Source organism: Pavona decussata, unplaced genomic scaffold, assembly GCF_977016875.1.
Source record: "Pavona decussata unplaced genomic scaffold, jaPavDecu1.1 SCAFFOLD_48, whole genome shotgun sequence".
In the NCBI taxonomy this organism is placed as follows: Eukaryota; Metazoa; Cnidaria; class Anthozoa; order Scleractinia; family Agariciidae; genus Pavona; species Pavona decussata.
The window spans coordinates 1,261,172-1,275,439 of record NW_028145470.1 but is presented as its reverse complement, the minus strand read 5'-3'; the positions used below and the strand labels follow the sequence as shown (position 1 = coordinate 1,275,439).

The 14,268-nt window shown below is 40.5% G+C and overlaps 1 protein-coding gene across 1 annotated transcript in view; it reads left to right on the top strand.

Moving 5' to 3' along the window:
- Positions 1-13,950, top strand: part of LOC146481669 (uncharacterized) — a 92,299-nt gene extending 78,349 nt beyond the window's left edge. The window contains exons 45-53 of the mRNA XM_085107582.1: positions 334-551; positions 1,150-2,976; positions 5,479-5,661; positions 7,091-8,011; positions 8,158-8,270; positions 10,456-10,514; positions 11,269-11,397; positions 12,453-12,501; positions 13,351-13,950. Coding sequence (XP_084963708.1) covers positions 334-551; positions 1,150-2,976; positions 5,479-5,661; positions 7,091-8,011; positions 8,158-8,270; positions 10,456-10,514; positions 11,269-11,397; positions 12,453-12,501; positions 13,351-13,766 — 3,915 coding nt within the window. The 3' untranslated portion in view covers positions 13,767-13,950. The remainder of the gene's footprint in view (positions 1-333; positions 552-1,149; positions 2,977-5,478; positions 5,662-7,090; positions 8,012-8,157; positions 8,271-10,455; positions 10,515-11,268; positions 11,398-12,452; positions 12,502-13,350) is intronic.
- The last annotated feature ends 318 nt before the right edge of the window (positions 13,951-14,268 follow it).

Genomic DNA, 14,268 nt, shown 5'->3' with positions numbered 1-14,268 from the left:
CATTTTACACAGAGGTAACGGAAAGCAGCGGGCCAAAAATTCCCTGAAGGTCCGGTCTGTAATGTGATATCATTTTTTGTATCCATAACCGTAGTGACAAAACACCAACATTTTATCCCCTTGGCTTTAATGTAATTTTTTTCACACCTGTATTTGTAATAAACTATATTATTGTTGTGTTTACCACCTAATTTATAGACACATTCAGATTTGTATAACAGTAAAACATGTTCTCAGAACTCAAAAATGCTATCATTTTTGTCAAGTGCCTAATTTATTTTCATGAATAATTTCCAGTAACTAAACACCTTTTCTTTTCTGTTCTTGTACAAGTGTGTCCACACCAACTACAACAATTTCATCCACATCAGTCACAACGAGTGTGTCAAGCAGTACATCGTCCAGCTCATCGAGTACAAGTGTGTCCACACCAACGACAACAGTTTACTCAACGTATTCAAGTGTAAGCTCAAGCACTTCAACTTCAACCTCGTCGAGTTCCAGTGTGTCCACACCAACTACAACAACCTCATCGACATCAGTGACCACAAGTGTGTCTAGCAGTACATCCTCCAGCTCATCGAGTACAAGTGTGTCCACACCAACTACAACAGTGTATTCCACATATTCAAGTGTGAGCTCAAGTACTTCCACGTCAACTTCATCAAGTTCCAGTGTGTCCACGCCAACTACAACAACTTCATCCACATCAGTCACCACAAGTGTGTCTAGCAGTACATCCTCTAGCTCATCGAGTACAAGTGTGTCCACACCAACTACAACAACTTCATCCACCTCAGTCACCACCAGTGTGTCAAGTAGCACATCCTCCAGCTCATCGAGTACAAGTGTGTCCACACCAACTACAACAACTTCATCCACCTCAGTCACCACCAGTGTGTCAAGTAGCACATCCTCCAGCTCATCGAGTACAAGTGTGTCTACACCAACGACAACAGTGTACTCCACATATTCAAGTGTGAGCTCAAGTACTTCCACGTCAACTTCATCAAGTTCCAGTGTGTCCACACCAACTACAACAACTTCATCCACATCAGTCACCACAAGTGTGTCTAGCAGTACATCCTCCAGCTCATCGAGTACGAGTGTATCCACACCAACTACAACAGTGTATTCCACATATTCAAGTGTGAGCTCAAGTACTTCCACGTCAACTTCGTCAAGTTCCAGTGTATCCACACCAACCACGACCACATCATCCACATCCGTCACGACAAGTGTGTCAAGTAGCACATCCTCCAGCTCATCGAGTACAAGTGTGTCCACACCAACTACAACAGTGTATTCCACATATTCCAGTGTGAGCTCAAGTACTTCCACGTCAACTTCATCAAGTTCCAGTGTGTCCACACCAACTACAACAACTTCATCCTCATCAGTGACCACAAGTGTGTCTAGCAGTACATCCTCCAGCTCATCGAGTACGAGTGTATCCACACCAACTACAACAGTGTATTCCACATATTCAAGTGTGAGCTCAAGTACTTCCACGTCAACTTCGTCAAGTTCCAGTGTATCCACACCAACCACGACCACATCATCCACATCCGTCACGACAAGTGTGTCAAGTAGCACATCCTCCAGCTCATCGAGTACAAGTGTGTCCACACCAACTACAACAGTGTATTCCACATATTCCAGTGTGAGCTCAAGTACTTCCACGTCAACTTCATCAAGTTCCAGTGTGTCCACACCAACCACAACAACTTCATCCTCATCAGTCACCACAAGTGTGTCTAGCAGTACATCCTCCAGCTCATCGAGTACGAGTGTATCCACACCAACTACAACAGTGTATTCCACATATTCAAGTGTGAGCTCAAGTACTTCCACGTCAACTTCATCGAGTACAAGTGTGTCCACACCAACTACAACAACTTCATCCACATCAGTCACCACAAGTGTGTCTAGCAGTACATCCTCTAGCTCATCGAGTACAAGTGTGTCCACACCAACTACAACAACTTCATCCACCTCAGTCACCACCAGTGTGTCAAGTAGCACATCCTCCAGCTCATCGAGTACAAGTGTGTCCACACCAACTACAACAACTTCATCCACCTCAGTCACCACCAGTGTGTCAAGTAGCACATCCTCCAGCTCGTCGAGTACAAGTGTGTCTACACCAACGACAACAGTGTACTCCACATATTCAAGTGTGAGCTCAAGTACTTCCACGTCAACTTCGTCAAGTTCCAGTGTATCCACACCAACCACGACCACATCATCCACATCCGTCACGACAAGTGTGTCAAGTAGCACATCCTCCAGCTCATCGAGTACAAGTGTGTCCACACCAACTACAACAGTGTATTCCACATATTCCAGTGTGAGCTCAAGTACTTCCACGTCAACTTTATCAAGTTCCAGTGTGTCCACGCCAACTACAACAACTTCATCCACATCAGTGACCACAAGTGTGTCTAGCAGTACATCCTCCAGCTCATCGAGTACAAGTGTGTCCACACCAACTACAACAGTGTATTCCACATATTCCAGTGTGAGCTCAAGTACTTCCACGTCAACTTTATCAAGTTCCAGTGTGTCCACACCAACTACAACAACTTCATCCACATCAGTCACCACAAGTGTGTCTAGCAGTACATCCTCTAGCTCATCGAGTACAAGTGTGTCTACACCAACCACTACAACTTCATCCACATCAGTCACCACAAGTGTGTCAAGCAGTACATTCTCCAGCTCATCGAGTACAAGTGTGTCCACACCAACTACAACAACTTCATCCACATCAGTCACCACAAGTGTGTCAAGTAGCACATCATCTAGCTCATCGAGTACAAGTGTGTCCACACCAACCACTACAACTTCATCCACGTCAGTCACCACAAGCGTGTCAAGGAGTACATCCTCCAGCTCATCGAGTGCTAGTGTGTCCACACCGACTACAACAACTTCAACAACATCAGTCAGCACGAGTGTTTCAACTACTTCAAGGTATGCAAATACGAGATATTTTATAGCGGACATATTGGTATGTTTCTTTGGTTAAATGCCAATGGTGAAAAGAAAATGGGATGGGTCTATTGAATTGTTGTATTCCTTAGGATGTAGAGCACTTTTCCTTCAATTTAGGTTAAGCTTTAATGGTTGAGAGAAGGGCAATAATTAGAGGCTAGTTGTATGCTCAAAAGGAAACATTCAATTATTGCTTAGTCGAAGGTGTTGAGCATTAATTCTCTAGTTTAACTTCTACAGTTAGAGGTGGATTATGTGAGGTGCCTTTGCCCCTTTGAATTTTATATTGTGCTATGGAAGGCGGTTAGAATTTTAAGTTTACCATTCAGAAGGTGTAAGCATTTCATTTCTTTGATACTGTTTCTTATACTTCAATGATGTTTGCAACGTTTGAGTCTGTAGATGAATTCCTAAAGTGTGACTCTGCGTTTGCGGAATTTCTCTGTGGTACGGTTTCTAATGGTGTCTTGGGCGGGTCTTATGTTTCAGTTTGTTGTAGAAATCATAAGTGGTGGTATGTCAACTAGACCTACTGAACGACATTCCGTTTCTGTGGTGCTCTTTGTAATGTTATCTCAAACGTTTGTAAGTTTTTGAGCCTGCGGATGAAGTTTTTTAAGTGAGAGCATAGATGCAAAAGTTATTCACAAAAGGGATAAATCACCGATTTGGCTTTACTAATGGGACCTAACTGTTAAGCTTTGGTTTTAGTTGATCCCCTTGAGCCCCAATACGATCCGGCGTGAAATTTCTCCTTAAAGTCTATATGACAGAATTTGTTATTTGCTTGATCAAATCTTCATGTTTTTCTTGTATGAAAATCGAAATTGCTATCAATTTTTCTTCCTCAGGATTGAGACGTATTAAAACATGAAATTTCACTTTCGGTTGGGATACAATACCTCGCAAGACAGACACTGGGGATAGTAGGGTTATGACATCAATACATGATGGCTAGTTTCGCGGCTTCTTTGTTCGTCAGCTTTTTTGTGTACGGCGGATGAAAACTGTGTGGACAAAATTATGTTTTACCTCAACTGTTTCTAATCTCGCAATCTGATTGGCTAATTTTCCGTTGTCGATAAGTGTCTAGACAACGCTGCTCGCGTCAATCAGTACGCGGAAATTGTGACAGTTATTGTAAAAATTTTCTTTGACGTTGATATTGAGGTGAAAAACAAATCGAATGTGGTTTAGCGTTGTCTGTACTCTTATCGACAACGATATTCGTCATCACAGTGGTCAAAATGTTGTGCGCCTCGTGAGTCCACAACACTTTGACCACTGTGATGACTAATATCGTTGTCGATAAGAGTACAGACAACGCCAAACCACATTCGATTTGTTAAACTGAGAATGTTGAATGCTCACAACGGAACAACTGAGGAATAGAGAGACCTCGAAAGTAGCGATCCTGTATGGAGGTCACAGATATACTATTCCCAGTGTCTCATTTTTGTGCGGCATTATATCCCACTGGAAGTGAAATTTCACGTTTTTATAAGCCTCAAATGCGCGGAAGAAAAGTGATAACGAATTTTGTTTTCGATGTTTATAAGAGAGCAACATGAAGATTTGATCATAACAATATTTTTGTCATTTTACACTTAAACAAACTCACAAACTTTGGCAAAAATAAAGTTCGTAAGAATCAATATCTTGAATTTCAGTTGGCGATTGTTTTGAACTTCTTGTTCTGTGTAGTTTAGACTGATATTTTGGAGATTCAGGTGGCGTTTTAATGTCATGCGATTTTTTTTTCACCATTATACTGAATTGCTCTCACACTTTTATGCTCAATATTGGGATATGTGAAATGTGACATTTGTATCTTAAGCATTCTAATCGTTTACAATCTTAACGAAAAAGTTGTATAAAATTACTGTCAATTTTGATCTTTTTGGTTATATCATTCACAAAAACTTTCCAAATAAGCGCTAAACAAAGTAGAATGAAACCAATGCGCCAAAAATAGGGTCCAGCCACCTCTTTCACTTTGGTTGTTTTGGAAAGGATAGGAGAAAGGGCCAATGGCTTAATGTCATTGAACTTCTTAACTAAGACAGGATGTTGGGCACAACTCGCTTGATCTTATTAGGATAGAAGTGTAGATACAATTTTGAGTCCTGTTTGGAAGTTAACTCATGTCCTTCCACACACCTATTGGATGCCTTAACCACGGACAGATAGACGCTTTTACCATCAAGGCTTCGTTACAATTCATCGGGGTATACTAATCAACGATATTAGATGGGCACTATAGAGAGAGTTGTCAATTACGTGGAACTCGTGGCCGCACTTGGCAATTTTCTAGGTTCATCAATTTTGTCACATGCGTCCAGCATACTGTTTTCACGTAAGGCCAGTGGTGTCCAGTGTGCTAAAGGTGATCTGTGGTTTTGACAACCTGAAAAGAGGTTATTTAATCCTTTCTTGTTGCTGCCTTCATTATTTTCATGTTACAAGCATGTCCTCTTTCAGTTCGACGTCTACGTCATCATCCACTTCATATAAATCAGTGTCTCAGAAAAGCACAGCCACCGTGTTCCCGTCTAGTGTTACCAGGACAACAGGGACACAATACTCCATTCCAACATCAAGTAGAACACCACCGTCTTTGAAGCCGCCCTCTCGAACATCGACGTCAAGTGTTTCTTCCAGCAGGTTAATACATTTGGTTTAATAATGTCCTAAATGGTGAAAGAGATAATTAGAAACTACTGATTGTGTGAAGAAGGGAAGATTAAGTGAAACTAACCAGTGATATTTATCATTGTCCAATGGAGAAAGGGAAATGCCTTCGTCAATTTCGACTTGGTTTAGTCCCAATAAAACCAAGGCAAGGAATGATTTCAAGCAGAATTGAAACATCATACTTAGGAAAGTTAATTTTGAAGAGACTGAAAGGTCTACAGCCTCTGACGATTCATGGAACGGAGAGGGAAATATCATTGAGACGCGGAAAACTGTCAGCATTATCAGACAGTTTCCGTATTGTAACTTACTGATACCTTGATAGGGAAATGAAAAGCAGACTACGATGAAGGCAGCGAGAAGACCATTAAATGAACCGTTTTAGTAAAAACCCACGTCTAATACCCCCTATTTCTCTAAGGCAGGCTAAAGTGGTTCTTACATATACTGCTTGCTGCTGGCCGTAAAGCAGATTTGTTAAGGGTATATCCCCTTAGTTCTATTTTATAGAGTAAAACATTGATCTTCAGATCTATTTATTACCAGATTAGTTATTGAGGGTCATGTATAGGAGGCATTATGTACCAAATTTCAGCCTTCAGATCCTTATAATTATACATGGGTGTTTTACGGAACTTGCCTCTATGTATTAGAGAGCATTTTTGCTTTCTGGTTATTCCAATACAATGAAACATATTTTTTGGAATGCTTTCTTTTCTCGAGGGAAAATGTACGTGGGACAATCCGTTTGATGAAACCTCGACGTCAGTGTAAACCAAACAATTCCAAGCCGCTTTAGGAAATTAATTGATACTGTGTTCCTTGACGTTTTGCTGTTGTCGGTACTATTCCAAGAAACATTCTCCACATAAATTAATTAACCAACAAACCAACCAGCAAGCCAAACAACAACCACTAACCAACCAACCGTTCATCCATCAATCCAGTCAGTCAGTCAGTCAGTCAGTCAGTCAGTCAGTCAGTCAGTCAGTCAGTCAGTCAGTCAGTCAGTCGGTCAGTCAGACAATAATTAAATGAATGGATGAAGGAAAGAAAGATCAAATAGATGAATGATTGAATCGATCGATCGATCGATCAATAAACCAATCAATCAATCATTCATGTAAGCCTGTCAATCCACCAATCAATCTATCGATCGATCCGCTACATGCTTGCATGCATAGCGAGTGCGATAATGCATGGCACCACCAATTCCTACCATCCTCAGCTCAGCTATATAACATCCTTCTCAATTAGTCGTGTTTCTCCCAAATCCATTCATAGACCACTCGTGGAAAAGCAAACAGTGAAGGTCCCATCCGTTCATTCGTCCACAATAATAGCTCATTTTGACTTCACACTCAATCTTTCTTTTTATTTCTTGTTCCACCCTTGACAGCACATCAAGCTCATCGAGTTCAAGTGTGTCCACACCAACTACAACAACTTCATCATCGTCAGTCACAACGAGTGTGTCAAGTAGTACATCCTCCAGCTCATCGAGTTCAAGTGTGTCCACACCAACTACGACCCTTTACTCGACGTATTCAAGTGTGAGTAGTTCTACTTCAACTTCATCGAGTACAAGTGTGTCCACACCAACTACAACAACTTCATCTACATCAGTCACCACGAGTGTGTCAAGTAGTACATCCTCCAGCTCATCGAGCACAAGTGTGTCCACACCAACTACAACAACTTCATCTACATCAGTCACCACCAGTGTGTCAAGTAGTACATCCTCCAGCTCGTCGAGTACAAGTGTGTCCACACCAACTACGACCGTTTACTCGACGTATTCAAGTGTGAGTAGTTCCACTTCAACTTCATCGAGTACAAGTGTGTCCACACCAACTACAACAACTTCATCCACATCAGTCACCACAAGTGTGTCTAGTAGTACATCCTCTAGCTCATCGAGTACCAGTGCGTCCACACCAACTACAACAACTTCATCCACATCAGTCACCTCAAGTGTGTCAAGTAGTACATCCTCTAGCTCATCGAGTACAAGTGTGTCCACACCAACCACAACAATTTCATCAACATCAGTCACCACAAGTGTGTCAAGCAGTACATCCTCCAGCTCATCGAGTACAAGTGTGTCCACACCAACTACAACAACTTCATCCACATCAGTCACAACAAGTGTGTCTAGTAGTACATCCTCTAGCTCATCGAGTACAAGTGTGTCCACACCAACCACGACTACTTCATCCTCATCAGTCACCACAAGTGTGTCGAGTAGTACATCTTCAAGTGTGAGCTCGAGTACGACAACCTCGACGTCATCATCTTCCAGCTCTGTTAGCACCACCCGGTAAGTAACAATGTGCAATTTCATGGTAACCCGGTTTTCTTTTCAAATACGTGAAATGATAGTTTTAAACTGCAGCCCTCAGTATCCTACTCTCGCTTTAATCTTCCTCTCATCAATTACTCTTGTCTATCTCGTTTCGTTTTCAGTTTGTCCAGTCTTGTTACCACAAGCACTCCAACAACATACGTGACTATGACGTCATCGCTGATGAGTACCATCACCCCAACTCCGTCAACAACAGTTTCAGTGACGAGTGCGTGTGAGTATAGAAAACCCCAGCTCCTTGCCCTGTAACATAAACGTGATGTGGATTTATAGACTTAGTATGGGTAATTCATCTCATTTCTGAAAATGCTAAAATAAATTCTAGTTATTACTTGACAAAAGAAAATACAAATGGTCGCTTCCCGTAAATAGCATTGGCTAGTGGAGGCGGGAAGCGACAGAAGATGGAAGGTTGTCATAACAGCTTTGTCAAATTTGAACAAAATAAAAGAAAATAAAATGGTAGCCATTCAGATATTAATGTAACATGTAGAAAAGTAAGAAAGGTATAGATCGCTTATACAATACAAGGGTAGACGTTACAGAGCAAATAGAAGAACAGTGTCGATGGAGCAATTTTAGCATAGATATAGTAAAATAAAATACAGCCATAAATGTGGAAATAAATTTTGTTTACTTCAGCGTGGGGTTGCCGTTGTGTTCTTTGTAATTTGAAAGGAATTTGTGGCATCTTAACTGGATTTTAAACTAAAACCCGCTTAAACTGGCCACGAATTCCTTCCAAATTGCAGAGAAGACATAAAGACAACCACATAGTTGAGGTAAGTGAAGTTACTTTCATATTTATGGGTGTATTTTAGTAGTATAAGAAATAAGGTGAATTCCGTATAAAAAGTCTGTAAATCGACATTAGGTTAATCTTGACGGCTACTGAGCTTGGGATGCCTGTGTAAGTATTTACGATATTTACTGCACAGTATCCCTCTACACCCAAGCGTATAAATAGAAACCTGTTGTGTAAATAAGTTATCACTGAGAATTTTTTCAAGAAGTTTTTTGTTGTCTTGTTTCTTTACTTTGACTATTCTTCACACGTACCCAGCTCAAAAAACAGACAAAGATAAAGATAATAAATCACCATCCAGCTAATAATTAAAAATTACATTCGCCGAAGCGGAGGTGGATATTGGTGGATGTTCGTGGCAAGGTAAATAACCACCATTATTCTCCGACACTGAGGTGAATAACTATTTTATAAAATTAACTGGGGCAGGATAGCCGGCCCCAGTTAGTCAATAGTCCATTTCCAATTTGCTGTGAACATCATTATGAATGCGAAGCTAAGTGCAAAGCTTTCCATATGAAAATTAGTTTTTCTTGCATATAAATGAAAACTTATTTTCATAACAAAACTTTGCACTTAACCTCGCTTTTATAATGAGGTTCAAAGCAAGCCGGAAAGGACCTATTATTTATTTCCGGCAAAGTTGCGAAAAACTTTCCGCGCGAAATCCAGGACCAATCAGAGAGCCCAAAAACAACTGTTGTGATATGTACTAAGTGGGGACGGCTACTATTAGAGTTATCTTCATAGAGTTATAGCGTGGAGTTAGAGTTGCAAAATCCTGAATTCAAGATTTTGTACTGCCAAAATCCTGAATTCAAGATTTTGAACGTACAAAATCCTGAATTCAAGATTTTGGACGTACAAAATCCTGAATTCAAGATTTTGTACTGCCAAAATCCTGAATTCAAGATTTTGGACGTACAAAATCCTGAATTCAAGATTTTGTACTGCCAAAATCCTGAATTCAAGATTTTGGACGTACAAAATCCTGAATTCAAGATTTTGGACTGCCAAAATCCTGAATTCAAGATTTTGGACGTACAAAATCCTGAATTCAGGATTTTGGCCGTCCAAAATCTTGAATTCAACATTTTGGCAATCCAAAATCTTGAATTCAGGATTTTGGCAGTACAAAATCTTGAATTCAGCATTTTGGCCGTCCAAAATCTGGAATTCAGCATTTTGGCCGTCCAAAATCTTGAATTCAGGATTTTGGCAGTCGTTAACTCTAACTCTAAGTCATAACTCTACTGAAATAACTCTATTGCTAGTCGACCTCGTACTAAGTATAAATAGGAATACATTTTATTTGCTGCAAAGTGACTTTATCCACTGAATAAAAATATCCGCTCTTTCAACAACTGGGGTCAGTCTTAAGCTTGAAATGAATCGTTGCAAACATACTAGAGAAAAAAGGAGAAACGAATCCTCCTTTGACGGTTACCCTCGAGTATTGTAGGAGGTAATAAGAAACCAAACTCCGAAGAAAGAAGGTCGGAAAAACGAAAGATGGGTTGGAAGCATTTTTAGCGATAGTGACTCCTAATAGCTGCTTATTTTTTTAATTGACGTTGTCTTTCGTGTGTTTCAGCTTCGATCTGTCCTTCTTGTGTGTACATTAACAGCAAAAATGAGACAGAATATCACGCGGTGAGTAATAATTGCTAGCGTTTAAATACCGTAAAAGCTTCATTAAACTCAGTACCAACAACAACAACTTTATTTTTACATTTCCTTTTAAGATTGTATTGATACATATATGAATATTTAGCTAATGTACCGGCGTGTTACAGTTCAATTACCCGTGATAGGCGGGGGAGAGGAGAGCTTATTCAGATTCAGAACGTTTGGTAGAACCGCAATGGAACTTAGCTTCTGTTGACTTCAGAAAATCAAGTTTTGATGATTTTTCTCTTTCTCACTTTCTCCACAGTTTCGATAATTTCTTCTCTCTGTCAATTTAACGGGGTTTTTTTACCAGAAAATACCGATTGTGGGGGGTGGGATTAGTAGGCTTTCGAATCAGTAGGGAAAAGCTTTAAAGAGAGTGACAGCTTATTAGAAACTCTGACGTCTAAAGGAGGAGGTGTGGGGAGGGGAGGGAGCGGTCAATAGTGACTTAGATACTCTGCTGAAATTATGAGAAAGCAAAGTGTGTGCGCTCGTCAAGTCACAAGTCACATCATCATCTCGTTCATTATGTTCACCGTTATATTATTATTATTATTATTATTATTTTTTATTATTATTATTATTATTATTATTATTATTATTATTGTTACGCGCTTCGTTGGCTATCTACCATCTCATCTCATATCCAACTCGCGCTCGTGAAATCATTGTTAATTATTACTTATTGTTGTTATTAATTTGCTAAGCTGTTCGTTTTTGTTTGTAATTGCAGCCGAATACCACCTGGACTGATGGCAGCTGTAAGAAACTCAAGTGCGAGCTGACTGTCAACCCCTGCTTCCCTCTAAACATTAGCACGCAAATATCAACTGAACATGTCATATGTGATAAATGCCCAGCGGTAAGGTCATTTGCTTTGACTCTCAAACCGATACCCTAGAAAAGAAAACTTGACGTAACATTTTGTTCAAACTTTCACTGATCATTCACTAGAATGTACTAACTCGAAACATGCAATCAGTAAACCCGCAAGAGGTGAGAGCCACTCGAGTTATCCCAAAATTACTTGCCATGTTAACTTTCGAATATGAGTCTATTTGACCAGCTCATGTTGTGTCTGTTGGGAAGAAGAATTATATGGATAATGCAGATGTTAAAACAGCGTTATACGGGTGTAACACATGAAGCAAAAAAAAGTAATTAAAGGTAAATTTGTAGGAAGGAGAACACGACATCAAGCAGTCTTGGCTCTAAATTTTTCTTACGTATGTACTCTCAAGATTGCGATTCAGTTATGCCGACGACTGATTAGTCTTCTACACAGTCGTTCTTAGTACCGTCACGCAACGCTCTTCCCCACAGGAGGAGCGTTGCGTGACGGTACTAAGAACAACTGTGTTGGAGACTAACGACTGATGGACAAGCTTACGTTCCTGGCGATAACTCATTTTTCTGACGAAAAATAAAACCCGCCGTCTAAGATGATCTTACTCTGTGTGCCAACCCATGCTGCAGGCAGAACGAGCGATGTTATGCCTGCGAAGGTTAAGCGAATTTTCCAAAATGAGAATTGCAAAAAATGGCACGAATAGCCCATAACGCCTGAATCGTTAATCCCCGATTTCAACTTTCAAATTCTCCTAACTTTTTTCGCTGGAGTTCTTATGGCGCTACGTAAGGAGAGTTTGTGTACAAATCAAAACGTTTCTTCTTTGGTGATCATGTCCTTTATTCTCATGACCTTGTTGTGTGATCAAAGTAGTGGGATTGTAATGAGAAAATAGATAATGGTCAGTATTGGGACTTAACTGTGAGAGGATGGTTGATTCCCAGAATGCTTCTTGATTCATATATCCCAGGTTTCTGCAACCTCACCTCGGCCTGGGAACAAGGTTGAGGTTTCTGTATCATATTCGGAGTGCTTTTCATACTCTTACTTGTGATTTTTTTCCACAGGGTTACCAACGTCCTCCTGCAAACTTTAAAGACTGTTGTCCTCCTTGTGGTGAGTATACGGTGTAACCGTATAAAATTAACACTATTTGACTGAGATTTTAAGGATGATTTTCACTACAAACCAATCACAAACTCGCGCTGAACAAAAGTTCATAAACCTCCCTTGAAACGCTTCCGAAAGAACCAGGGTACTGACCCCTGAGCTTGTCTTTGCGTCGTTGCTTGAAACAAGACTTAAACTGTCGATTGAATTGACGCGAAGTTTGTTTCGCTTCAAGTTCTTGAAGCACTAATTCCTGCGACCTTAACAAAGTGAATCGTTAATTTCCGCGGGACTAATTCCTATTACTGTGGCCCAATAGTGTGGATCCTTTCCAGCAGATGCCGCCATTTAACATATGACAATCTATGAGTTTTATTCTGATGACGAGGCTGCATGAAATTATTATGCTGTTCAAGGTGGTTCCAACTTCTGAGTCTGTGGATGAAACCCTAAAGTGTGACCATTCAAATGAAAGCTACTGAGCAGTACTTTCCTGTGGTGCTGTTTATTATGCTGTACAAGGTGGTTCTATGAAATCCTAAAGTGTGGCAATTAAAATGATTATATGTCTTGCAGTATATTGGTCGTTGTTACATGAAATTTGGAATTTGGACTTGTTTCGTCGATGACCGCTTTTCCGGACAGTGTTCAGGATGTTTGTCCCATGAACCTAGTTCAATTGCTTTAGCTCCCATGAGTCTCCTGTAGCTCAGTGGTAGAGCATTCGAACTAGCAATCGGAAGGTCATAGGTTCGACTCCTGATAGGAGCGCTCGGATTTCCTTTTTCCGAATATGCCTGTGTCAATCACTGAATAATGCATCATTCTCAGCATTTTTGTTGTTTCTTTGAACAGAACCGAATCCACATTATAGCATTGACAACATTCCATCCAGCGGACCCACATGCACAGTGATGACACGAAAGTTTGACAAAATCCGCACCAAACGGAACTGCACTTCTGATCAGAGCTTCCCACATACACAGTGTGTTGGCTACTGTGACACCATCTCCGTTGCCACCTACGGAGATATTGGTTACGAGTCTGTCTGCAGCTGTTGCCAGCCGGAGGTGAAGGAAGTCTTCAAGCGAGTACGTCTGTCCTGTGACAATGGGGTGATCGAGTACGCTGACTTTTCAGTCATCAAGACTTGTCGGTGTCGGCAGTTCAAGTGTGTGTCTGAACCAGATAAGAGCGGCATGGAAGAGATTACTCCTCAAGGGAATGGTATCGAATCTAATCAACAGAGTGTTCGCCGACGACGTCGTTAAATAGTTAAATAAAACTGGGGTCTGTCTGTAGGCTGGTTACTGGGGACTGGGCTCCATGGGATGGTAACTGCGCATGCGCTAAAGCAGTTCCAAGTAGCGTCACCTTCTACTAAAAATCAAAGAAGATTAAAATTGCGTAATTTAATGAAAAGGGAGAAATTAAATCACTGGAATTGAAAATGAAGGCATTTGGTGTCTGTTTTGAGTTAAAGTAAGATATGTGCGCTTTTACAGTTTAGCATGTCCTTTTTAAATTGGAAATATCCTGAAATGTCTTTGAGAAAACTTTTGTGTGCTTTATGTCATTTTCAAAGTTCAGGACGGGGTTTGATACGAGTTCGTAAATTAATGTTGTATTTCAATAAGTCATTACTCTGGCCAATCACAAAAGACGCAAACAGCGCAATGAACCAATCAGAATTTGAAGCAAATACATGTAAACGTAACCGACGCCAAGCGCGGGAAAAACTTGCAACCAAGTGACAATTGGTTTTAGTTTTAC